The sequence below is a fragment of the Fusarium verticillioides genome, chromosome 3 (genome assembly GCF_000149555.1).
Source record: "Fusarium verticillioides 7600 chromosome 3, whole genome shotgun sequence".
Lineage (NCBI taxonomy): Eukaryota > Fungi > Ascomycota > Sordariomycetes > Hypocreales > Nectriaceae > Fusarium > Fusarium verticillioides.
The window spans coordinates 4,283,489-4,305,962 of record NC_031677.1 but is presented as its reverse complement, the minus strand read 5'-3'; the positions used below and the strand labels follow the sequence as shown (position 1 = coordinate 4,305,962).

The 22,474-nt window shown below is 48.6% G+C and overlaps 9 protein-coding genes across 9 annotated transcripts; 7 read left to right on the top strand and 2 right to left on the bottom strand.

The window, feature by feature from the left end:
* Positions 1–136: 136 nt before the first annotated feature.
* On the top strand, positions 137–1,700 carry FVEG_05669 (hypothetical protein; the record flags this gene model as incomplete). Its single annotated transcript, XM_018893915.1, has 1 exon — positions 137–1,700. One exon carries the CDS (start codon positions 137–139, stop codon positions 1,622–1,624), a length of 1,488 nt encoding a protein of 495 aa, XP_018750855.1. The 3' UTR covers positions 1,625–1,700.
* Positions 1,701–1,883: 183 nt separating this feature from the next.
* FVEG_15695 (hypothetical protein) lies at positions 1,884–3,540 on the top strand. The gene is made up of 4 exons (XM_018904888.1): positions 1,884–2,203; positions 2,249–2,735; positions 2,783–3,088; positions 3,134–3,540. Exons 1-4 carry the CDS (start codon positions 1,936–1,938, stop codon positions 3,294–3,296), a joined length of 1,224 nt encoding a protein of 407 aa, XP_018750854.1. The 5' UTR covers positions 1,884–1,935; the 3' UTR covers positions 3,297–3,540.
* A 97-nt stretch (positions 3,541–3,637) lies between these two features.
* On the top strand, positions 3,638–5,036 carry FVEG_05668 (adenosine deaminase). The gene is made up of 2 exons (XM_018893914.1): positions 3,638–4,205; positions 4,258–5,036. The coding sequence occupies exons 1-2, from the start codon at positions 3,684–3,686 to the stop codon at positions 4,903–4,905; spliced, it is 1,170 nt and encodes a 389-aa protein (XP_018750853.1). The 5' UTR covers positions 3,638–3,683; the 3' UTR covers positions 4,906–5,036.
* Positions 5,037–5,820: 784 nt separating this feature from the next.
* On the bottom strand, positions 5,821–7,098 carry FVEG_05667 (UDP-glucose 4-epimerase; the record flags this gene model as incomplete). The annotated part of the gene is made up of 1 exon (XM_018893913.1): positions 5,821–7,098. One exon carries the CDS (start codon positions 7,096–7,098, stop codon positions 5,821–5,823), a length of 1,278 nt encoding a protein of 425 aa, XP_018750852.1.
* Positions 7,099–8,360: 1,262 nt separating this feature from the next.
* Positions 8,361–10,328, top strand: FVEG_05666 (hypothetical protein; the record flags this gene model as incomplete). Its single annotated transcript, XM_018893912.1, has 1 exon — positions 8,361–10,328. The coding sequence occupies one exon, from the start codon at positions 8,361–8,363 to the stop codon at positions 10,326–10,328; it is 1,968 nt and encodes a 655-aa protein (XP_018750851.1).
* Positions 10,329–11,102: 774 nt separating this feature from the next.
* On the top strand, positions 11,103–12,147 carry FVEG_05665 (hypothetical protein). Its single transcript, XM_018893911.1, has one exon. The coding sequence runs from the start codon at positions 11,170–11,172 to the stop codon at positions 11,920–11,922; it is 753 nt and encodes a 250-aa protein (XP_018750850.1). The 5' UTR covers positions 11,103–11,169; the 3' UTR covers positions 11,923–12,147.
* A 2,730-nt stretch (positions 12,148–14,877) lies between these two features.
* FVEG_05664 (hypothetical protein) lies at positions 14,878–18,056 on the top strand. Its single transcript, XM_018893910.1, has 2 exons — positions 14,878–15,330; positions 15,389–18,056. The coding sequence occupies exons 1-2, from the start codon at positions 15,116–15,118 to the stop codon at positions 17,361–17,363; spliced, it is 2,190 nt and encodes a 729-aa protein (XP_018750849.1). The 5' UTR covers positions 14,878–15,115; the 3' UTR covers positions 17,364–18,056.
* A 70-nt stretch (positions 18,057–18,126) lies between these two features.
* Positions 18,127–18,336, bottom strand: FVEG_15694 (hypothetical protein; the record flags this gene model as incomplete). Its single annotated transcript, XM_018904887.1, has 1 exon — positions 18,127–18,336. One exon carries the CDS (start codon positions 18,334–18,336, stop codon positions 18,127–18,129), a length of 210 nt encoding a protein of 69 aa, XP_018750848.1.
* A 1,232-nt stretch (positions 18,337–19,568) lies between these two features.
* FVEG_05663 (hypothetical protein) lies at positions 19,569–21,416 on the top strand. The gene is made up of 3 exons (XM_018893909.1): positions 19,569–19,936; positions 19,984–20,042; positions 20,097–21,416. The coding sequence occupies exons 1-3, from the start codon at positions 19,607–19,609 to the stop codon at positions 21,289–21,291; spliced, it is 1,584 nt and encodes a 527-aa protein (XP_018750847.1). The 5' UTR covers positions 19,569–19,606; the 3' UTR covers positions 21,292–21,416.
* Positions 21,417–22,474: the final 1,058 nt, after the last annotated feature.

The window sequence follows — 22,474 nt, the reverse complement described above, 5'->3', positions numbered from 1 at the left end:
CGCACTTCACAACGTCGTATTTTCTCCCTCATTTTCAGTTACACAACCATTTCCCCTCTCACTCATCTTACTACTCTTCCAGACCAACACACACTCCTGTTTATCTTTTCAAAATGACCTGAGATCATCAGAAGCGATGAAGATCCTCAACAGCATCACGCGCCGCATCCGTCGCCTCCCCTCCGCATTCTCATCATCATCCCTCCATCGCACGCACTACACCGGCTCCCTCCTCTTCAACCTCGCATCATTCATCCTCCCCGCTTTATACGGCACTTTGTCCAAACTATGGGTCGCAAACATCGATGCATCAATGGTGGTGCTGACCGATGCGTATACATACATGAACACAGCGTCTGAAGCTGTTAATGAAGGATTACCGAGAGCTGCGTGGGTCATCATTGGAGATAAGGCCTCGCGATCGCTGGGGAAGCGTCTCCAATTGACGCACACTCTTATCGCGTTCCAGTCTGTCATTGGTTTGATACTGAGTATTGTCTTTGTTGCCGCTGCGTCCTCTTTCGCGAATAGCTTCGTTCCCGAGGAAGTTCGCGATGTCAGTTTGACTTATGTGCGTATCGCTTCCTTCACCGTTTTCAGCAGCACGCTCGAGACTGCAGTGGCGACAGCAACAAGAGCCTTGGATAAGCCTGATATTCCACTGGCTATCAGCACCGTCAAGTTTGCCGTTAACATCATCCTCGACTTTCTAATTATTTCAAAATTCCACGTCGGTTCCTTCACCCCGACCGTCAACATGCAAGGCACTATTCAGCTAGTCTGCAATCTCGTTGCAGCTTTCGCGGGGCTTGTTTACTTTCTTTGGTCGAATACGCGGTCGTTCAAGAGACACACACCGCATGATCCTCAAGAGAGGCTGCGTCCGAGCTTAGACGCGCTCAAAGTCCTTCTCCCACCTGGATTGATCTTCTTCACCGAGTCAGCTGTCAGAAACGCCTTGTATCTCTGGCTTGTCAGCACCATCGTTGCTCTGGGGGCAGTATACGCTACAGCTTGGGGCGTCTTCAACACCATCCGTTGGGGTTTGATCATGGTCCCAGTCCAGGCCTTGGAGGCAACAGCGCTGCAATTCATTGGTCACAACTGGGGCGATTGGAGAAGACGCGTCGATATCAGCACACGAAAGCCTCAGGCATCATTAAAGGACCTTCGAGGTATCGTGCGCCCAGCTTTCAGATCATTGGTTATCGCCCTCATCTTCGAAGTCCCCATAGCCATCTTCCTCACGCTCTTCGGAGCAAAGCCCTTTGCATCATACATCAGCGGCTCAGATGAAGTCGCAGAGGTCACAGCTTATATGTGGCAAAGTCTCGACTGGTGTTATATCTTTTACGCAATGTCAACTCAACTTGCCACGATCCTTCTGGCGACGCGGCCAAGGTGGTATTTGTATCAGAGTCTCGCGAGCAATTTTCTGTATGTGCTGCCTTGGGCGATCACATGTCAGGTGAGTGACTTGAATGACAGCAACGCGTGGTGGTATTACAAGTTTGTGTTTGGGGGTAGTCTTGTGTTCAGTTTTGGAGCTATTTTGGTGGTTGATTCGTTATGGGCTTGGACATTGTATCATGGGAAGGCTGAGTTGGAGGAGTTCCGAGAGTGAATGCATTCCTGTGATTGAAAGCAGTTCCTGCAGACTTATGCTTTAGTTAACTCTCTGACTGTTTTGTCTTGAGGCCTCTTATTTTTCATGGTTACCACATGCGGAGATTTGCTCCATTTTTGTAGGCATTTGGAGAGTATTATGTGTTATGGTGCAATCAGTGTTACGCATCACCTCATCATGCAGATCCCACCACCACTTACTACACCTCGTATTAATAATGACCTCCAGACCATTTGATGATTACCGGCAGCTATAGCGAGCGCTTCACAACCTTTTCCCTACATTGTCTCCCATTGACTATCGAGATCATGTCTTTTACAACAACTGTCACCGCGGCACCTCCGCCCGGTCAACCAGATATTGCTTACGCTCCAAACTACGAAAACTACCAAGCCAGAGCAGCCAAGCGACTCAAAGAGGGGAACCTCCCGACTTCGGTCCCGGAAGGCTTTCCAAAGCAATTGACAGGAGATCTTGTCTGGGAAGGCGACTCAGTTGGCCAAAGTTATGAATGGACTTACAGATTGTCTAAGGAACAGCTCGACGAGATTGATCAAGCTTTACAGCATTTCAGAGGTACGCAGGTTCATCGGGAAAACATCTCACATCTAACACGACCAGGCCTTGGCCTTTCGCTAGGGCATCTCTCGGCAGAGACATTCCCTCTACCAAATCTACACTCAGAATTAAGGAAACTTTCCGATGAGCTACACAAAGGCCACGGGTTCTTCGTCATCCGCGGCGTTAACGTAGATAGCTATACCCGCGAAGAAAACGCCATAATTTACGTCGGCATCGCATCCCACATCGCATCACAGCGCGGTCGTCAGGACAGCAAATTCGAGGGCAAACCCGCCGACGTTGTCCTCACACACGTCAAGGATCTCAGTGCCGGTCAGAACAAGAGCGCGATTGGAAGTCCGGCTTATACAACTGACAGACAGGTCTTTCATACTGACTCTGGTGATATCGTGTCGCTGTTCTGTCTAGAGACGGCGCTGGAGGGCGGTGCGAGTAGGATTGCGAGTACGTGGAGGGTTTATAATGAGTTGGTGAGGACGAGGCCTGATTTGATTCATACCCTGTCACAGAATTGGGATGTTGAGAAGTAAGAAGACTGATGATGTTCAACGGTCGGTTGGCTGACACTTTCAGCTTCGCAAACCCGAATAAGAAGTTTACGACTCGACCGCTTCTCTATCATCAAAAGGCAACCGATACACTGCCTGAGAGAGTTGCCTTGCAGTACGCTCGTCGATACTTCGTTGGATTTGGTGCACTACCAAGAAGCCACGACATTCCACCTATCTCAGAAGCTCAAGCCGAAGCCCTCGATGCACTTCACTTCTTAGGAGATAAACTTAGCGTTTCGACAAACTTTGCAAAAGGCGATATGCAATTCATCAACAATATCGCTGTATTTCACGCTAGAGATGCATTCACTGACTCGCCAACGCAGCAGTAAGTCTGGCGCCCCAGATCTTGAACATAGGCTAACGATGCAAGGCGCCATCTTCTTCGTCTCTGGTTAAGAGACCCTGAAAATGCTTGGAAGACTCCGGAGCCGCTGCGTGAGAGGTGGGCAGAACTGTATGAGGGTATGACTCCAGATGCTCAGGTGTTTCCACTGGAACCGTATATTCGTAGTGCTAGCAACAAGGCCAGATAGAGGCTTATGTAGGGAATTTGGGCGATGATGATTTACTCAGGAATTATTTACCAAGACCACCTTAACTCAGTCGCTCTTGGTGCCCTGCGCAAGACTAGAGATCTCACCGGCCAAACCTGCATTCAAGAAGCTGAGAAGCGTATCAATATAACCCAAATAAAAGGCTTGACTATATCATAAATAGGATATATATAGGTCCAACAGGCATGGCTAAACCCCATCGCTTGGCCAAGATTAGATCGGCGGTTCAAGATTATCCGCGGCAGACGCCGCTCTCCGCCCACTGCCTGCGATGACTCATCCTCTCCGCATGCACATAGCAATTCGATAAGCGTCTTTCTGACCTTTAAACCTACAGGTTGGGCCTAGAAGAAAGTTCAAGCGAAGATGTACATTACTGATAGACTCCTTACATCGCAAGAACGGCAGAGGCTGAAGGAGGAGCTCCTAGCAACGAACGATGATTTCATACGCCAGATCCCAAAGGTCGAACTGCACATCCACATCGATGGAATGGTCACACCAGAACTTCGATGGAAACTAGCCCAAAGAAATGGCTTACAAGTGCGCATGGGAAACAACAAGCCCGTCATCAAATCTCTCGATGACCTGAAGAGAGCTTACGCATCCATCATCTCATCTTCCCAGCGTCGCCAATATGAACATCTCGATCCGTCTCTGATCCCACCTACCTTCTTCGAAGCCTACTACTCTAGCCATGATGTCCTCCGAACGCGACAAGACTTTTATGACGTCGCGATGGCGTATTTTCATGGCGCTTCGGAGATGAATGTGCGGTATTGTGAAGTGTTTTTTGACCCGCAGGCACATACCAGCCGTGCTGTTTCTTGGGAAGATATGATGGGAGGACTTCGTGATGCCCAAGATGAGGCCGCCAGGACGCTAAATGTAAGACTCATATACTGAATTTGATGTACAAGTCTAAAGTGCTGGATGCTAGGTCAAAGCTGCTTGGATTATGTGCTTCCTCCGCGATCAATCTCCGGACTCTGCAATGGAGCATTATGAAGCAGCACTCCCATATCGAGACATGATTGTTGGTATTGGCCTCGATTCAAATGAACACAAACGCCCTCCTGTTCTATTCAAAGAAGTCTTCCAACAGGCTAAGAACGACGGTTTCAAAATCACAGCGCATTGCGACGTCGGTCAGGAAGACACTTATCAGAATATCCACCAGCTCATCTCACCATCTGAGGGAATTCTCACACCTCGTATTGACCACGGCCTAAACGCAGCAGACAAACCAGAGCTTGTGGAGCTTATCGTGAGCCAAGGCATCGGCATGACAATCTGTCCCTGGGCTTATCTGCGGCGCTTCAATCTCGAGGAAATTGGCCGTCGTATGCGGACGTTGATTGATGCAGGTGTCAAGGTTTGCATTTCTAGCGATGATCCTCCCTTTATGGAGGGGACATGGATCATGCATAATATGCTGCTCGCTAGACAATTGTGTAGCTTGACTGAAGAGGATATTGTACAGATAATGAAAGATGCGGTGGAGATTTCTTGGGCAGATCAAGACGTGAAGATGGAAATTTTAGCAGAGCTTGACGGAAATTCATACAGATCCAGGAATAATGGATAGCAGTCAGTGTGACTTGGCCTTATCGTCGGTGGTCAAAGTGGCCACCTCAAGTTCGCCATTGAGACAATTGAACTCATTACCAAGAGGATCTCTTAATAAAGCGTTGAACAATACAGACTTTCTGATCGCTTATAAGAATAATGTTATATAACCGATAATTCCTATCGTTTATGGTTATGTTGCTTGCAAAGCTTGCTAGATACTACTCATGGGTTTCGAGTCAACGATAGAGTGTCAGTCAAGCCGGACAGACCGATGCCAAGAGAAGCCACTTCCCCAGAGATCCGGCCCACGCACGGTCTTATATCCCAGGAACCGGTATCTAGATCCATGTTTCTCCCTGCCATAACACTGATTTGGCAAAACCGCATACGCGTCGCAGGCTAACTCAGCTTTCATGCATCTTGAACCCGCCCTCGGCTCCACATGGTGAGATACGGCTGGAGATTACCGAAGAGATCCCTGAGCTCAGCTTTGCAAAGGCTGCATGATGAAACCTTACTGGGACCCCTGAACGCTGGCGGACCGACGAGTGGTCCAACGCCAGATCTCCAACCGTGGGTGTCTAGATCATGGACCCACGACAAGAGTCTCGATCACAACCTATACCTAAAAGGGTACTCGTTTATGCGGGCTCAGCTGGAGAGTGGAGGGCGTGATCAAAATCGCCGAAGTTAGATCTAGAACCCTTGCATGAAAACAATTGGAAATGTCAAAAATGTTTCAAAACGCCGATTCGGTAGTTCTATTTTTACTGAACCCGACTCTCTAGTGAATTCTATTCTACTCAGACCAGCTGAAACATAATCATACCAGAATAAAACTATGAAAGACAAAAATGTCTCCGATCTATATTCTATAAGCGCCCAATAAAAGTACCCTGTGCCAAACCATATCCTTATAACGTTAGTCTGTTTATTGCGACTGTATCTTAGTCCCATTCGCCTCCAGAAATCTACACAGGTCCTGGCAACTGTCAAGCAATGTTTTCTGGGGCTTCCATCCCAGTTGAGTCATGGCCCTTCCGGGATCAGCAACACAAACTCCCACGTCACCTTGGCGGCGTCCCACCTTCACCACGGGAATGTCTCTCCCTGACGCAGACTTCATAGCTTCAACAACCTCGTAGACCGTCTGGCCAGTTCCAGTGCCAATGTTGAAAGTCTGGAAGCCTTGTCCTTCTTTCACCGCAAGGGCGGCAAGATGACCCCTGGCAAGATCAGAGACGTGGATGAAGTCTCGGATAGCTGTTCCGTCCCGGGTGTCCCAGTCTGTACCAAACACTTGCAGGTGGTCGATCTCGCCAAGCATGACTTTGAGGAGGACGGGCATCAAGTTGGTTGGTGCAACACGGGGATCTTCCCCTAACCGACCAGACTCGTCACAACCAATAGGGTTGAAATATCGTAAGGCCGTGATAGTCCACTCAGGATCCGCAACGGCCAAGTCAGAAAGGATAGCTTCGCAGATCCATTTTGTTCGTCCATATGGATTCGTGAGACCCGTGCACCCCTGAAGAGTTGTTTGATTCTTGCCGCTGTCATCGCGCCACTCCGTTGTAGTATGGGCACAAGACTCTTCGACCAACCGACCACCAGCATCTGCGAGTGAACCATACACAGTAGCTGACGATGAGAAGATGAGGTTCTTGATACTAAAGGTTGATAATGTGTTGCAGAATCTGATGAGTCCACCGACGTTGTTGTCGTAGTATTTGAGTGGCTGCTCAATACTTTCCGAGACAGACTTGTATGCAGCAAAGTGAATCACTCGTTTGATTTGTGATCCAGAAGGTGAGGAGTAACGGAACAGAATCTCCTGAATCTTAGTATCGTCTCGAAAGTCCGCCTCGTAGAAGTGAAGCTCTGGACGACGACGACTCATGTTGAAGCGTTGGTCCGTCATGTCGTTGAGTGTATCAAGAACATGAACAAAAGCATTGCTGAGGTTATCAATGACAACTACATTGCTTCCATCTTTGAGGAGCTCCCATGTTGTGTGGCTGCCGATGTAGCCAAGGCCACCAACGACGAGGACGTACTCATCTGGAGTTGTACGGGTGGGAGAGGGAGGACGACTGAATAGGATGTCTTTTCCAGTTGCAGGAGTACTCGGTCGAGAAGATGACCTCAATGACTGGGCAGTGCTTGTGAAAGGGGTTGTTGTGCCTGAGGACAATACAAGGGAATCCATGATGAAGACTTGGGGTAGAACAAAGGGAGACACAGATTAGGTATACTGCGCAAGTGAGCTGATAGACAACGCAAGAACGATTGTTGTGGCAAGTGGTGCTCCTTATTTCAAAAACTGAATTCAAGCGGCTCAAGAGCGGTTCATATACCTCCATCCCGAACAACAACCCTCAAAGAACAACGCCGAACAGCAGAAATTTCCTCAAAGATCCCAACCAAAAGTCCTCACAACGAGAAAATTTTCAATGATTCCGCAGCCTGACTGAGAACCCCATCGTATCATAGCTTCAGCGCGAATCGAAGTTCGTAACTCGAAACCGGGATAGCGGTCTAGAACAGGACCGATGAAACAGGTGATACAGGCGTCAGGCCTCTACTCCTATGTTCTAGATGCGTTGCGGTAGTGTTCCATTTGCACTAACAGCGTGCGCGTTCATCTCGTGATGTTGACAGGCTTATCCACTTAGTCACTTTGTTAATGCCCTGTCTAGGAATAGGACGTAATGATTATCATTATTAAGAACGGGGTCTGTGTCATTGTAAACTACATAAATCCAGGCTTTATTACGCTAGCTATTCTCTTTAAAGGCAATTTGACTGATATTTCTACTAGGAAGGACTCGATGTACCAACGAAAGACTTAATATTGTTCGAGCAAACGATGACGTATTTTCCCTCCATATCAGATCCTCACCACGAGCCAAATCTAATGAAGAGAAGAAAAAGAAAACCCATTAATAATCCGCTCTCCATGATTCCGCCGTTCCTCGGTACGTTCGGAAGGTGAATATCTTATACTACAACGGCCGGGCATCCCGGGGGAAAGGCTAAGGTGATAAGCGAGGTGGATTCGCCATGTGGCAGACCGTTGAAAACTTTATCTTTTGCCCACTTTACCGAACAGAGGGTTTTACCGGGAATGACATCGTGGTCTTTGCTCCTTTCGGCAATGCTGACCGATCTGGAGAGCTTGCGGTTCAGCTGTCATACCATCGGCTCATCCGCAATGTTTCTCGTCATACGAATTTGCTAGAAAGATGAGGCTGTTGGTAATTTTCTCGAAAAGTTCGCCGATCATCGGTGGGGATATTTTTCTGCTTCTTTTAGTTATTAGGGAGTCTTGGTGTAGGGATGATTTACGAGTTCTTTGTGCTCTTGGATATTGTAACTCTCTTTCCACTGTTTGACTCTTTCCTCTGTCCAGTGTTATCCTCTCATTACCTACCTTTTCTATAATCACACTTGAGAAGTACATTCGTTTAGATGGCTATCAAAAGCAACAATCCCTTTTGGAGCATTGAAGATCCTTCATACGAAGATCTAACTCTCCCCTGCAATGCCAGACTAGATCCCTCAGTCCAAGATCTTCACCTACATCAGCCTCATCCAACTCTCCCCATTAGCCTTTCTACACACTCTCTCAACAACCCTTTTGCAACTCCCCCACCAAGTCCCCCCATCAGCCCAATATCTACCCCACCGCCAGCCATATCCTTCGACCGCAGCGCTCGCAAAGTTGGCATCTACAGTCCTTCCACTTCCTCCCTAAGCAGTTTCTCCAACGAAAGACCCGCCAGCAATCTTCTTCGCCCTAAGTCTACCAAGAAGGCATCAATATGGACAAGATTCTGGCGTTCGTTGAATAATCAGTTCTCCCCAAAGGCCTTCTGGGAACTTATTCACCCGAAAGAGTACATCTACCCCATGACGCTCAAGAAGGGCGCTGCACTTGCATTCGTTTGTTCTTGTGTTGCTGCGCTTGTTATCTCGAATTGGTTCACTGGTTGGATGGGAAAGGCTATTGCTCAGACTCGGAGTTACATGCTCCCTGTTCTTGTTATTGTTCTTACTCTTGAACCTCTTATGTTTCTTATAATCTTGTCTATTGCCAGAGTTCCACCATACAACCCGCCCAAGACGCATTCCCCTTCGGTTGTGCGGGAGACTGTGGATGAGAAGAATCCTAGCGATCTAGAGCGCGGCGTGGTGGCGGCCGTCGCAGAGGCCTGGGAAACCGCCTTTGTGATTCCTTGCCACAACTCAGACCGCGAAGCTTTACGAAAGGTGATCGAGTCCGCATATCCCCATTTCAGACCCCAAGACATCTTCATCATCGACAACGGTCGATCTCGCCATCCACAAGACCTCTCCTTCCGCCACTGGCTCAAAAATCTCCATCCCGATCTCGTCTATATCTGGTCCCCCATCGGTTCCAAGAACGCAGCTCAACTCGTCGGTTCCCTAGCAGCCAAGAACTACAAGTACATCCTAACAACAGACGATGATGTCTCTCTCCCTGAAAACTACCGCCATCCAATTCATCTCATGAACGACCACCTACGCGCCGTTGCTTTTCCTCTAGCAGGTACTGATGCAGAGGGTAACACTCCCTTGGGCATGGTCTCTTGGCAGGACTGCGAGTACCGCATGGCTGGTCTTGTCAAACTCGCTGAGGATCGTACATGCGGCGTTAACTTTCCCCACGGCGCTGGATGGTTCGTCGATCGGGATATATTCGTTGAGCTTCTATCGAAATATCATCCTATGGATTTCATTGCTGAAGATGCTAATGCTGGGTTTTCTATCATGCGTCTTGGGAAGGGTATTGCTTTTGATGCGCAGGTTACGCTTGCGACTGAAGTTCCGGCGACTGTGCTTGGTCCGGGGCTGAACTGGTGCAAGCAGAGGATCAAGTCATGGGAAATGGGAAGGCATAGTCTGATCTGGAAGATAATGCGTCATCTATTTCGCATGAACGGGCAGAGAACGATCCAAGGAGTTCTTATGCAAAAGGGTCTCTTTCTTTACGTCCTCGCCTGCCTAGTCATCGACTGGGTGCGTATTCCCGTCCTGGTCGCTCTCGGCGCGCATAAAGAATACTGGATCTTTTTCTTCAGTCTTGCCTTTGTCGCCTGTATTCCTCCCCTTCTCTACAACTATCTCAGTTGCTGGCACCGTCCTGATATGCGCATTGGACTTGCCACCATCGCTACTTATCCTGTTTACAAGCAGCTGTACAGTTTTGTCTCTGTTTTTGGTGCTGTTCGTTGGGCACTGTTTTACATTGGGGGACATGTGAGAGCGAAGCCTATTCGGAAGATGCTCAAGGATGGAGATGAAGCGTGTTTCTGGCTGGACCCAAGATTTGAGACGAATCCTGCTTGGTTGGCGGATGAGAAGGAAAAGAAGGTAGCTGATGAATTGGCAATGAGAGACGTTGGATCGACATAATAACGAGGTTACACTCAAGGAGTTGACTATCCATATAATGAATTTCGCCGAGTATAAGGCATCTCTGACTATATTCTACTGGTTGAATTTGGAACAGTGTATGGCCATTACCGCGCAGCTAGCGATATACGGGATAATATTTCTTCAATTGTAACTCATGATCCGAATAATATCGATTTCAAGTTCATGCTGCAGTTCGTGACTGTCACATGATATAAGCGTCGCTTATAGAAGGCTAGTAGTTTCACCATGTTTGGAAATAAGCGATCGCAATCTCCACGCTTCCAGTAGCTTCCTCGGTCACCATCAATTATTCTGTTCTATACCCAATTGCGATACTTCAATAGAGTTACACCAGACATGTCACTGCATTCAATATGGCGTCACGTCAAAAATGCTGTCAGGCCTCCATCAGGCTTCCAAGTTGGTTGACTTTTTCAACGTCTGTCTGTGCATGATGCAGCCAATTTCCGAACTGATCTGATCTTCCATGCCCGCCAAGAGCGGGAAGTGGTCCCCTTACATCATATCAATCTGCCTTTTCAGCTGCATCAACCATCAACCATCAACCATCAACCATCACCATCACCATCACCAGAGTCACTACTATATCAAGCTCAACTTCATCTACAACTCTCCATCGTAAGGTCTTCATGACGATTTCCTCCGCTTACGTAGTGTTCATCCTCCAAAAAACCTGCCTCTAATCTCTACCCAAGTTGCCTAGCAACTGGATCCTCCTCACAAGGGATCCATCCTTGCACTTGATACGAGCCTTAGCTCATGCTACTAAATTTGGAGTGGCGATGCTGATAGGCCAAGACCCCGGATTAACCCCTTAATGCGAGTCCTAGCGGCCTCTAGCCAGAGACAAAAACTGGCCCGTCCCATGCTAAGCCCATCACTCAGCCGACGCGTAACTTTTTCTTGTTCCTCCATCATCATCACCAAAACCAACATTCGTTATTCCTTTTTCACCTACAGTCGCTATTCTTTCAAGTCTTTTTCATACTATTTTTCTACACACAAACACTTCGTCATCATGTCTTCCACAACCCTCAGCACCGCCAGCGCCGTCCCCACGGCCTGCACAAACCTCTATGACACCCCCAACCAGGACAACACCTGCGCCATGCCTTTCAAGGCCAACCACACCGAGATCATGCAGAAGTGCTGCGGCGACGCCAAGATCGTGAGCTACTACAACGGCTGCGGCCTCTACTGCGTCGCCCTCGACCAGACCATCGGCGACCTCGCAAAGTGCCTCTTCGCCAACGGCGCCCCCGACGCCGATGTCTTCTGCAGCGGCAGCAAGAAGACCACAAAGACAAAGGACGCCGACGTCCCCGCTACCGCCCAGGCTAGCGTCATCTCCGGTGACGATGATGATAAGGACGATGATGACAAGAGCTCTACTGGTACTGCTTCTGGTACCTCCACGGCCACCGGTACCAGCTCTTCTAGCTCCGAGACTTCTACTGAGAGTGGAAACGCCGCTGCTGGCTTCGCTCCCAAGTCTAGCATCAACACCCTTGGTCTCGCCATTGGTGCTCTGCTCTTCTCCTCCATGGCTGCTGGTGCTTTCCAGCTGTAAGCAGCTACCTACCTACCTACCATTGGATGGATGTTTTTTGCTTCGGTCATTCTATGTCGATAATTTGGAAACGGATCAATAATGTTTGCGTGCATCTAGCATTTGGGCGGTGCGTAAAATATTGATGGATATCATATCATAATTGGATTCATGTGCTTTGGAAAATGGAAATGTACACTTTAATAGGCAGTCTATCGCTTGATATACAAAATTGCTCCCCCCCAGTTTGTTTACCCCATTGCCGTGACTCGTGCAGCCTCCACTTGTAAGCAATAAACAGACTAAATTTAATCGTGATCGATGAATGGAACGCAAGCAGTGTAGCGTCGTGCGACGTCATTGAATCCATGTGTAAGGTAGACCATGTGTCGAACTGGAAATGGCTTGCCAAGGCAAACCGTCCAAAAAGTCAATTCCACGAGGCCGTTTGCGATGTGAATCCAGGAAGACGGGTCGGAAGCAAGATGAGAGGGATTTCAGGCTCACAAGATATCGCCGCTTTTGGATGCAATCTTGCCCCAAAAAAAAATGATTCATTTGAAGGATCCTTTGGAAGAATGAATTGCGATCAACCTTCGTCACCACAAAAGTCTTTTGCCGGATATCCGCGCTTCCAAGACAGTGTCACCCCAGTTAGTGTACAGGGTAAACTCAACATTTTGAAGCAATCTCGATCAAGTATCATAGCAGCTCAATTGATACTTCGAGTTATTCCCCCGGTGAGCTAGAGGGCGCCATATTAGTTATCATCAGTCAGTTAGTTGTAGTCCTTTTTTTTCTTGTGTACTGGAAAAATCCCCGATGAAACAACTAGTCAATCTTCATTTGATCGCGGTAAACAACAATTATCTTTACTCCAAGTCACTACTGTAAACAAGCACAAAAACACAAGCAAGATGGGAATGTCTCAGTAATTGTTAGAGCCTCCTTCTCCTATCTCCGCATTCTCCCAATCTCCCCCTAAACCATCCCCAATTATTCCCATCGTCATAGACATCTCATGACCCCATTCCAGCGATCACCAATCGTCTTCCCCCCCTCTTTCTCCCCAGCTTCACATTCCATCGACATAGGGGGGCCACCCTTGCAGTGTCTCACACCTCTCTTGTTCGCCGATTAGCCTCGGGCCCGGGAGCCAAAGCTTGTTCCTGAGACATACACAAATCATGCATTCCCGCCTTGTGCAAGAAATGAAGGGCTGGCCGATGCAGGGGAATTTTATCTACTGCGGGTTTTGTGCTTTGTTTGATCTCCGTGCGAGTTCGGGCGCTAGGTGCACCTTACAAGGCTGGAGGGGACTGGGGTTGCAAAGGGAGGGAGATCCTGCAGGCGGGCAGTTGACTTCGATCCAATGCTACTCCGTACTGTGGTAGGCGAATTACAGGGCTGTACAGGTCGGACAATTCACTGCATGCTTTCGTCCCATTCCTCACGTCTGCTATACGACGGAACAACAGGTTGCCGAGTGGTAGCCCATAAGCTTAACAAAGCTAAGCATCACGACTTGAGTAATCATCAAGGTGCAAACACCATCACTAGGTTCTATTTCGCACTGCAATTGACTTCCGGATCCGAAAACCTTGCTTCAAGTGATTGACGTGATTTAGACGCGCTAATACCAACAAGTCCCAACGCTTTCCATCCAACGCTCCACCAAACGTTCGAACCGCAACCGGCGCTCAACTGGGCTGCCGTTTAGTTCCAACGCTAAAGAATAAGCGCTGTCACTCTTGCGGTCTTCTTGAAATAACTAGCGTAGGGTAGATTCCCGTCGATAATCACGGAGTTTCTTTTGCCCTTGCATCAGTGACATCCAGATCTCGGCGTACAGAGCATGGTATTGTATGCATGTCACCAGCCGGAATAAATAATGAAGCTTTGACCTGTTGTTTTGCTTGGCATGATAGAGCATCGTAGAACCGTTGTACGATAGTATCTTGCTATTGATCAAATCGACATGGAGTACAGAGTAGCTCTCATCGAATCCACTGGGCGATCGTTAGAGACAACACACTATGTTCAAGACATGATCAAATGGCTCCATCGCCGGTTCCTTGTTTCCGGTAATCTGAACCACACCATATCTCCGCAACCATTCACACACAATAATCCAAATGGGCTCATGGCAGGATCACAAGTGCAGCATTCAACCACACACAAGAATTTCCCAGCCACATACCTAGCTAGGCAATTGCGGGAGAAACACTGTAAATTACCACTTACGCGTCCGAACCTCCTGCAAGGCACAGATACCTCACTGGCTGTGTTCATCCATGTGCGGTTGTGACATGCATTCTTCCGCCTACGGGACAGCCGTGTCTGAGCCCCAACATGCCTTTTGAAATTTTGTTGTTGAAGACACCAGATGAGGGGGTTTTCCTGTATAGCCTGTTGTCACGGGCATTAATGGGGAAATGTGATAAGTGGGAAGGATTGTTTGACTTTAAACTAAGGTATTGTACATTTCTTGCAAGTCTTGGCTTGTCTCTTGTTATCACTCGTCTGGGACAGGTTATATGCGGGTTATAACTCTATTGCTATGGTGCTTTGATAAAGACTTGGTGTGGCTGGTCAACAAAAGCTTGGTACGCCTTGCAAAACATAGTAACATTTTAAGCTTGTGCATTTCTCTATACTAATATTATTTACCAGAAAACACTGTTGTTGGAATTCGTTGGTGAAATTGCCTTATCAAGGGAGACATAGGGGGGCCGCTCCCATATCTTCAACACCCAAAAACACACACTCCAAAAATACGAAAGCAAAAAAAAGTCGTAGCTTAGACAGTAGTCTGCAAATAGCTAGACAGAAAGCTTGAAGAATGGAATACTATCGTCTAGGCTGATTTATCGTGCCTATGCTGGTGAGACATTTTCTCTTTTGGTCCACACCGGGTGGAGTGATGGTATCGCCCTTGCATGCTTTCGGATCTAGCAACCGTACATGAGGAATGTACGCATGCAGGAGACCAATATTCCCGAGGGCAAGCACCTTGATCAATATGGTGCAAATGGGCACTGCTATGTGATGTGCAGAATCTTGTATATATAGAGGCTGGTGTTCTTGTCCAGAATATTCTCATCTCATCCTCACTATCAATCTTCCCATCGAGGACCAGTTCCATTCGTTTCCAAAACCCAATTCATTCACTCACTTAATACATTCGCTCAACAAGCAAAAAACCTACCTAATCATGCGTTTCTCTACCGGTCTGCTCCTGGCTGCGGCCTCGAGCGTCATGGGTCAGCGGTTCACCAACTCCAGTATGCCTGCTACTGAGTCCGCTACCACTACAACCGGCGCTGCTCCCACCGGCTCTGCTGTAGCTGCTAAGCCTGTCGATCTCGGCAGTGCTAAACTGGGACCCGGAGCCTCGTTCGTCACTCGTGCTGATGGAACCATCGCTGTGTAAGTTCTGCTCCCAAACGGCCCGCGGTCTAGTCACAAACTCTAACCAGCCCTATAGTGCCCTGGTCGGTGATGCTTCTTTCGATATTGGCATCCCCGACGACGACTTCAGCGACTTCTCTGTTGGAGACCTGTTCGAGTTGCTCTTTGATATTCTAACGGCGCTCCTTGAGAATAGCCGGAAGCGTGCTGCGACCGACTGCACCCTTGATGTCACTGTTGACGGTGAGAGCGTCTACTCAAATGGTCTCTCCACCGGCTCTAGCTCCGAGCGCACCGATAGTACTCCTTCCACTGGTAACGCCCCCAACGTTAAGTTTGTCCAGTCATGTGGTGCTACCGGTGCTCGTCTCGAAGTCTCCAACCTTGCTATCGGTCCCCCTGGTTCCAGCAACCCTGGTGGCGGCGACGGCGGCGGCAGCGAGACTGGCACTGACACCACTGGTACTGCTGAGCCTACCAACACCAACTCTGAGGGCGCTACCACCAACTCCGAGGGCCAGACCATCGAGCCTACTGGCACCGAGACTGGCGCTGCTACCAACTCTGAGGGTGCCACCACCAACAGCGAGGGCCAGACCATCGAGCCTACTGGAACTGAGACCGAGACTGCTGCTACCAACTCCGAGGGTGCTACCACCAACTCTGAGGGTGAGACTATCCAGCCCACTGGCACCGAGACCGGCACCGAGACTGGTACTGAGACCGGTACTGAGGCCACTTCTTCTGCTACATCTGCTCCTGGCTTCCCCGGATCCATCCTCGACTTTGCTTTCTTCGGCTGTGTCGGTTCCACCGAGGGCTTCCCTACCTTCGAGCTCCTTCAAAGCTCTGGCTCCATGGATCTCAACCTCTGCGCCAGCCTTGCCGAGGGCCGTGCTTACTTTGGTGTCCACGATGAGGACTGCTATGCCGGTGACGAGATTGACGGCGACAAGACCAGCCGTGTCGACTCCGACCAGTGTGATATTGAGTGCCCCGGTGACGACTCTGAGTTCTGTGGTGGTGATGCTCCTCTTACTCGCCGCAGCCGCATCCAGGCCCGCCAGGCTATCCCCAACACCATCCGCCTCACTGTCTACGTCGCTGTCAACGGCCCTGATGTTACTGTCACCGATGTCCTCACTGCTACTGTCACTGATCAGTCTACCCTGACCACCACCTTCACCACCACCATCTCCGATGCCACTGCCACTACCACCCAGACCGTCACTGCCATCTACGTCTGCTCCAACGGCAAGTGCTACCCCGAGAACGACAACGGTTCCAAGGTTGTCTACATCTTCGTTGGTTACCCCGGTGAGGACTGCGACGGCGAGCTCGTCTACATCTCTGAGGCCTGCTCTTGCCAGGGTGGATCTCAATACGTCCCCAAGTACTGCTCCAACGGCAGCTGCCACGGTCTCACTGTCTACAAGCCTGAGGAGTGCAAGGACTGGTACAACCACGACAACTTCTTTGTCCCCGCTAACTGCGACGTCTGCGAGCACGGTGACATCGTCTACAAGCCTTGGGAGAACTCCTGGGGTACCCCCGCTGAGTGCCACGAGGCTGAGGTCCCCAGCTGCACCAAGGATACCTGCCCTACCAACGGCGGTGGCTCCAAGGGAGGCAACGGCGGTAACGGTGGCATGGGCGGTAACGGCGGAAAGGGTGGAAACGGAGGAAACGGCGGCAACGGAGGCAACGGAGGCAATGGAGGAAACGGCGGCAATGGAGGCAACGGTGGAAACGGAGGCAATGGCGGCTCCGGCTCCCACGGTGGCTCCGGCTCTAACGGTGGTTCCGGTTCCAACGGCGGATCTGGCTCTAACGGTGGTTCCGGTTCCAACGGTGGCTCTGGTTCCAACGGCGGATCTGGCTCCGAGGGCTCTGGCTCCAAGGGCAGCTCCGGCTCCGAGGGCTCTGGCTCCAAGGGCGAGAGCGGCTCCAGCTGCGAGGGTGACCACTGTGTCCCCGTCACTGTCAGCAGCGCTGGCAAGCAGGCCATCAGCGCCCTTGCTCTCCTCGCTGCTGTTGCCGCTCTTCTCTAAGCGAATTTCATACACCGCTGAGAGTTTCTGATCTTGTTTGCCTTCGTTTCTGGTTTTCTCTTTGGGAAGATCCGCTATGCAAATGGTGGCATTATCTTGTGCCACTGACTTTGTAGTTAGACTTAATGCAGTTTCAATTCTACTTGGGTTTAGGGGAATAGCCTATCTGTAGTCAACTAATAATGACGCTCTTTTTGCTTTCAACTATCATTACTTGCCTAGTGGCTTCAAACTTGTTGACAATCATGTCGCTCAGTTATTTCTTTGGACTTTGGTTGCTCCGGATGATGCTTGGTATGCTCTGTTCCACCTGACTCCTGCCTTGTTTATGTCTCAGTCAGCGCAATGCGGATGACGAACTTTGAAACATATAAAGAATGTGACTCTCCTTGTGGATGCTGCGTGAGTTGCGCAGCCATGTTAATCACCTAGCCCTGGGGAGCAAGGGAATATGAGACTTTGGAAGAGGATGCTAAAATAAGCCCAGTAAAGAGCCCCTTTAGACTTGAGGTAAATTGCCCAAGTCTTTTTTATCACTTAGCACAGAGTTCCTCAGGTTTCTTGCCTCTCTCTGCCTTAGTTACTCTAAACGAAGCCTGGCAAGGCAAGAATGCAGTTTGTGTCGATCTAGCTTTCAAAAACATGTGAAGCGACTTACACACTACACTCACTCCTCATGCATACATAACAGGTGTTTCTTCTCACCCTTTACTCGATGTACAAGAATGTATAATGTTTGTCACAAGACTTCCGAGCGCCTCAACTAAGACGAGGATCCACTAGAGGATGAGCTATCAGACAAGCTCTCGTTTGCTTCATCAGTATTCCAGCCACTTCCAGAATCGCTGCCTTCCTCGAACACAACCTCAGCAGAGTTGTCCTCATATGCTGGACCAGGCTGCTCCTCCTGTTGATCGTAGACTGGAGCACCATTATCCTCCTTCTGGTAATCAGGCGTCCATTCTGAAGACATCTTGATGTGACTAGTCTCAGTCAGCGTTAGTGGTTCAACAGATTCAGAGCATAGGACAGGGGACGTACATGACAATTTATCAACGTTAACAGCGGAGTATCTTTTTGAGGTCAAGCTCTTTGACTTCTACAACGGGGGTGTCAGCTAATATCTTCTTAAGAGGAATACGTGGGCAATGGCAAACATACAGAAGGGATGAGTGCCAGCGATATTTTCCTGTTACACGAGGAAGAAGAGCCTCACTTTATAGAAATTGGTTCGGGATGAATGTCGCTCTGTGGTCGACCGATGCCTGGTATAACTACAGCTTCACATATCAACCGGGCGAGATAGTCTACGCTGTGGCGCAACTATTACAGCTACACTTTCTAATGGGTGAGGTTCTATAGGCATGAGTCTTTGTAGTGGTGCTGCAAAGTGCAAGTAGGCTACCTATGAGATGCGAGTAGTGCACGGCCTTGGGGGCCTCAAAATATGCTTCTTGGATACATGATGAGTTATTTCTCCATTTTGCATCGATGACCACGAAACTTGAAGATTCGAGCTAATAACAAGAACTTGCACTTTCGCCTTATTGTTAGACCATTGGTGAGGCACTACGCCCTTGAAGATAAAGCAGCGATTGCCGCCATTGTATCGATTATACCATTGGCATAGTATTACGATGCTCAAATAGATCATAGTGCTTTGGATCCAGTTGGCTTTTATCATCTTCTTACTCGGACGCGAGTTTATCTACACAACCCATGACCAATCTCACGATATCAAGCGACATGCCTGTTCTTGGCAATAATTTTCGCTTACACCATGTCCCCCCACTTGTAAGAGATAAACACTCGACACGGCAGAATTACCAGATCCGTTAATTTTCCCAGTCAAGCCTTCACATTCGCGATCGGACCGCCTCCTCCAGTACATCCTCTGTTGGAAAAGGCATAGATCTGAGCAGACGGTCTCGCACATAATCGGCCGTGATAAAGATATAAGCTTAACCTGCAAGCGTCGGGTCTTGGCCGACGGGAATAGCCCGTTTGGGAGAATGTCGTTCTTTGGGCGGCGAATGACGCGAGAACTGCAGATGCTGGAGTGACCCGCTAAATTCCTATCTCGAGTTTCACATCTGTCATGGTTTGTTGAATTGCGGATGATGTGAAGACAGGGTCGCGATCTGTTGATATGTATATAACCCTAAGCCGTTTTTCCATTAATGGATCTTTGCTTTGTTTGTTATCAGTTTATATACTCATTTCTTTGAGAAATAGCTGTGATCATGGCGACTATCAGAACTGAACAGGCGGATACAGTCGAGACTGTGACATATCCTCTTCAAACGGGCATCTTCAAACATGTCTCTAGAGCGATACCCTACTTTCGCAATCCAAGACATGTCTTGATTCTTAAGCTTGATTGTCTTCTTTTGACGTGGACTTTCATTGCTGGTATCATGAAGGAGATGGATCAGTCTGCAACGACACAGGCATATGTTTCTGGAATGCGAGAAGCCTTGGGTTTATACGGCAATGAGTTGGTCTTTTTCAACACTTACTTCTCTATCGGATATGCCATTGGTCTTGTTCCTGGACAGTTGGCTCAGACGAGGGTGAGTTGAACAACCCTGGTGCTTTGGGTCCTACTAATCAGTTCCAGGTCCGACCATCTCTGTTTCTACCAACCTGCGAGATCATCTGGGGTCTATTCGTCATTGTGTAAGTCTTTACTCATACGCCTATGTGATCATGCTCCACTAACACAGACATCAGCACCTGCAAAGCCCAGAACGCAACAACCGTCTACGCCCTCCGCTTCTTCCTCGGTCTCTTCTCAGCCGTATTCTGGCCCAGCGTCGTCTCCCTCATCTTCAACTGGTACACCCCCAAAGAACTCGCCTTCCGAATCGCCTGCTTCAACGTCTCCGACGTCGCAGGAGCCATGTTTCTCGGCGCCCTCCAAGCCGCTCTGTACCGTAACCTAAACGGCGCCCATGGAATCGCCGGCTGGCAGTGGCTGTTTATTGTTTCGGGCGTCATCACTATCGCTCAGGGAATTGTTGGCTTCTTTATCATTCCTGATACGCCTGCGTACACGCGTGCCAAGTGGTTAACGGAGGATGAGAAGAGGTTGTCTCGTGAGCGTATGGAGGGCTTTGGCGCGAATACGTCGAAACTTATCCCTCCAGCTATCTTGAAGCAGAAGCTGCGCAGGTTGATCGTTCATCCTGTGACGTACTTCTTCCTCGTTGCCTTTGCTTTGAGCGCTTGGGCACATCGTGCCACTTCTTACTTTGTCCTTTATATCGAAAGTCTCAAGGATGAAGCTGGGAATCGTATGTATAGCACATACCAGGTCAACGTCCTTCCTCTCGGTGGATATGCTCTCCAGATTGTTTCAAATCTTATCCTGAACGGCTTGTCTGATTGGAAACACTGGAGATGGCAGATCAGTACTGGATCTACATTTTCATTTGGGGTCCTGCTTTGCGTTCTTTGTGCTTGGCCTTCGGACCAGAAGGTCGTTATGGCATTCTACTTCATGACCTACGCTGCCAACGCCGGAGCTCCATCGCTGATGGCTTGGTTCGCGGAACTTATGAGAAAGGAGCCAGAAGCGAGAGCGATTATTGTTGCGATCACGGTTATGATCGTGTATATCGGCCATGCGACGATTCCACTTCGTGCTTTCAGAGTTGCAGATGCGCCACAGTACCCTATTGGATTTCCATTGGCTACAGCAATGTCTTTTGCTTCGGTGTTCGTGCAACTTGGCTTGCTATGGTGGAGTCGAAGAAACCCTCAGCTTGTCAAGCGTGGTTACGAGGGCACTACACTCGACTCGAGAGTGTCTGATGAGGAGAGCTCTGGAAGTATCGGCGATGGAGCAAGTGAACGAGAGGGAACAGATGGAGAGAAGACTGCACATTCAGTAGTTTCAAAGGTCATTTCAAAGGTCAACCAGTAGAATTATCTTGACGCTCTTTGTAGATAATTCAGTTTAAGATATACCCTCGACAGTTTCAGCATAGCAAATTTCCCAGAACACAAACCACGCATGTCTACAAATAATACTAGCATCTTCTCCTTCCCAAATAAGTAATCAGCTACATGAACTCTATTAGATGAAATCTGTGAGTCTGGTCGGCTAAGAAATAAGCTTAATTCGACCAGGTCCAAGTGTAACATAACGCCCGCAGGCATGTCGGCTAAGCTAGGTTGATCACAGTAGTTCTAAAGACTTGAGGTAAGATCATCGAAACAGAAAAGGCGAATTTCACGAAAGATCCGTATATATAATGATGTTAGTCGGTTTCAAAGTATTGGATGTTTTGGACATTGCGGGAGCTCTTGAAGAGCTGCTTGGGTTTACACATCGAGATCGAAAGGATACAGCTTCTCTAAAGCGACTAGACCATAAGATGCTTACTTTCATCCCACCGCACTCCGTAGTCATGCTATACATACAGCGCACTCACTGTAACTCAATTTAGTGTTATGTGGAATCGACACGACATCAACTTCAGCAGAAGCAGTCATTTCAGTCGGATTCGAGGCCCAGCAATTGAAAGATCTCCAGGCTTGTTCCAGAGGATAATTACTGAAACGAAAACGCTAACAGATACTTATAACGCCACATATGTTTCGTGGTCCAGCATTGAGATACCAGTCTACATGTTGTATCGTTGCGTTGTATGATGGTAAGAGTCCTCTCTCTGACACTTCTCAATATCCTAGAAATGATTTTTAAGAGCTGACTCTTTAGAGGCCTTTGATAATGCAACTTCTCTTGTTACCAAGTTAACATAAAGGATCAGGATAATACCTAGTCACTCTTTCGTGTTTTCAATGGGAAATGTTGAAGGCTGCTTGAAACTCTTTAACAAGTGCTATATATACGAAATCATGCCTTTCACAGATCTTACTAAGCTCTCAACCTTTAAATTAGTGAGAAGTAAGTCTTGCCATGGACTTATCTCAAGATGATATCTCTGGTATACGGTTTAACGAGTTGGTCAGATTGGCTACTTTCGATAAGCATTGAAATACGCTATCCTGCTACTTTTGTGGCAGCTATTTTGCAAAGTCAACTTCATTCGCGACATGCTTCTTGAGTCATCTCTCAATTCGCTCACTCTAGATCTTGTGAT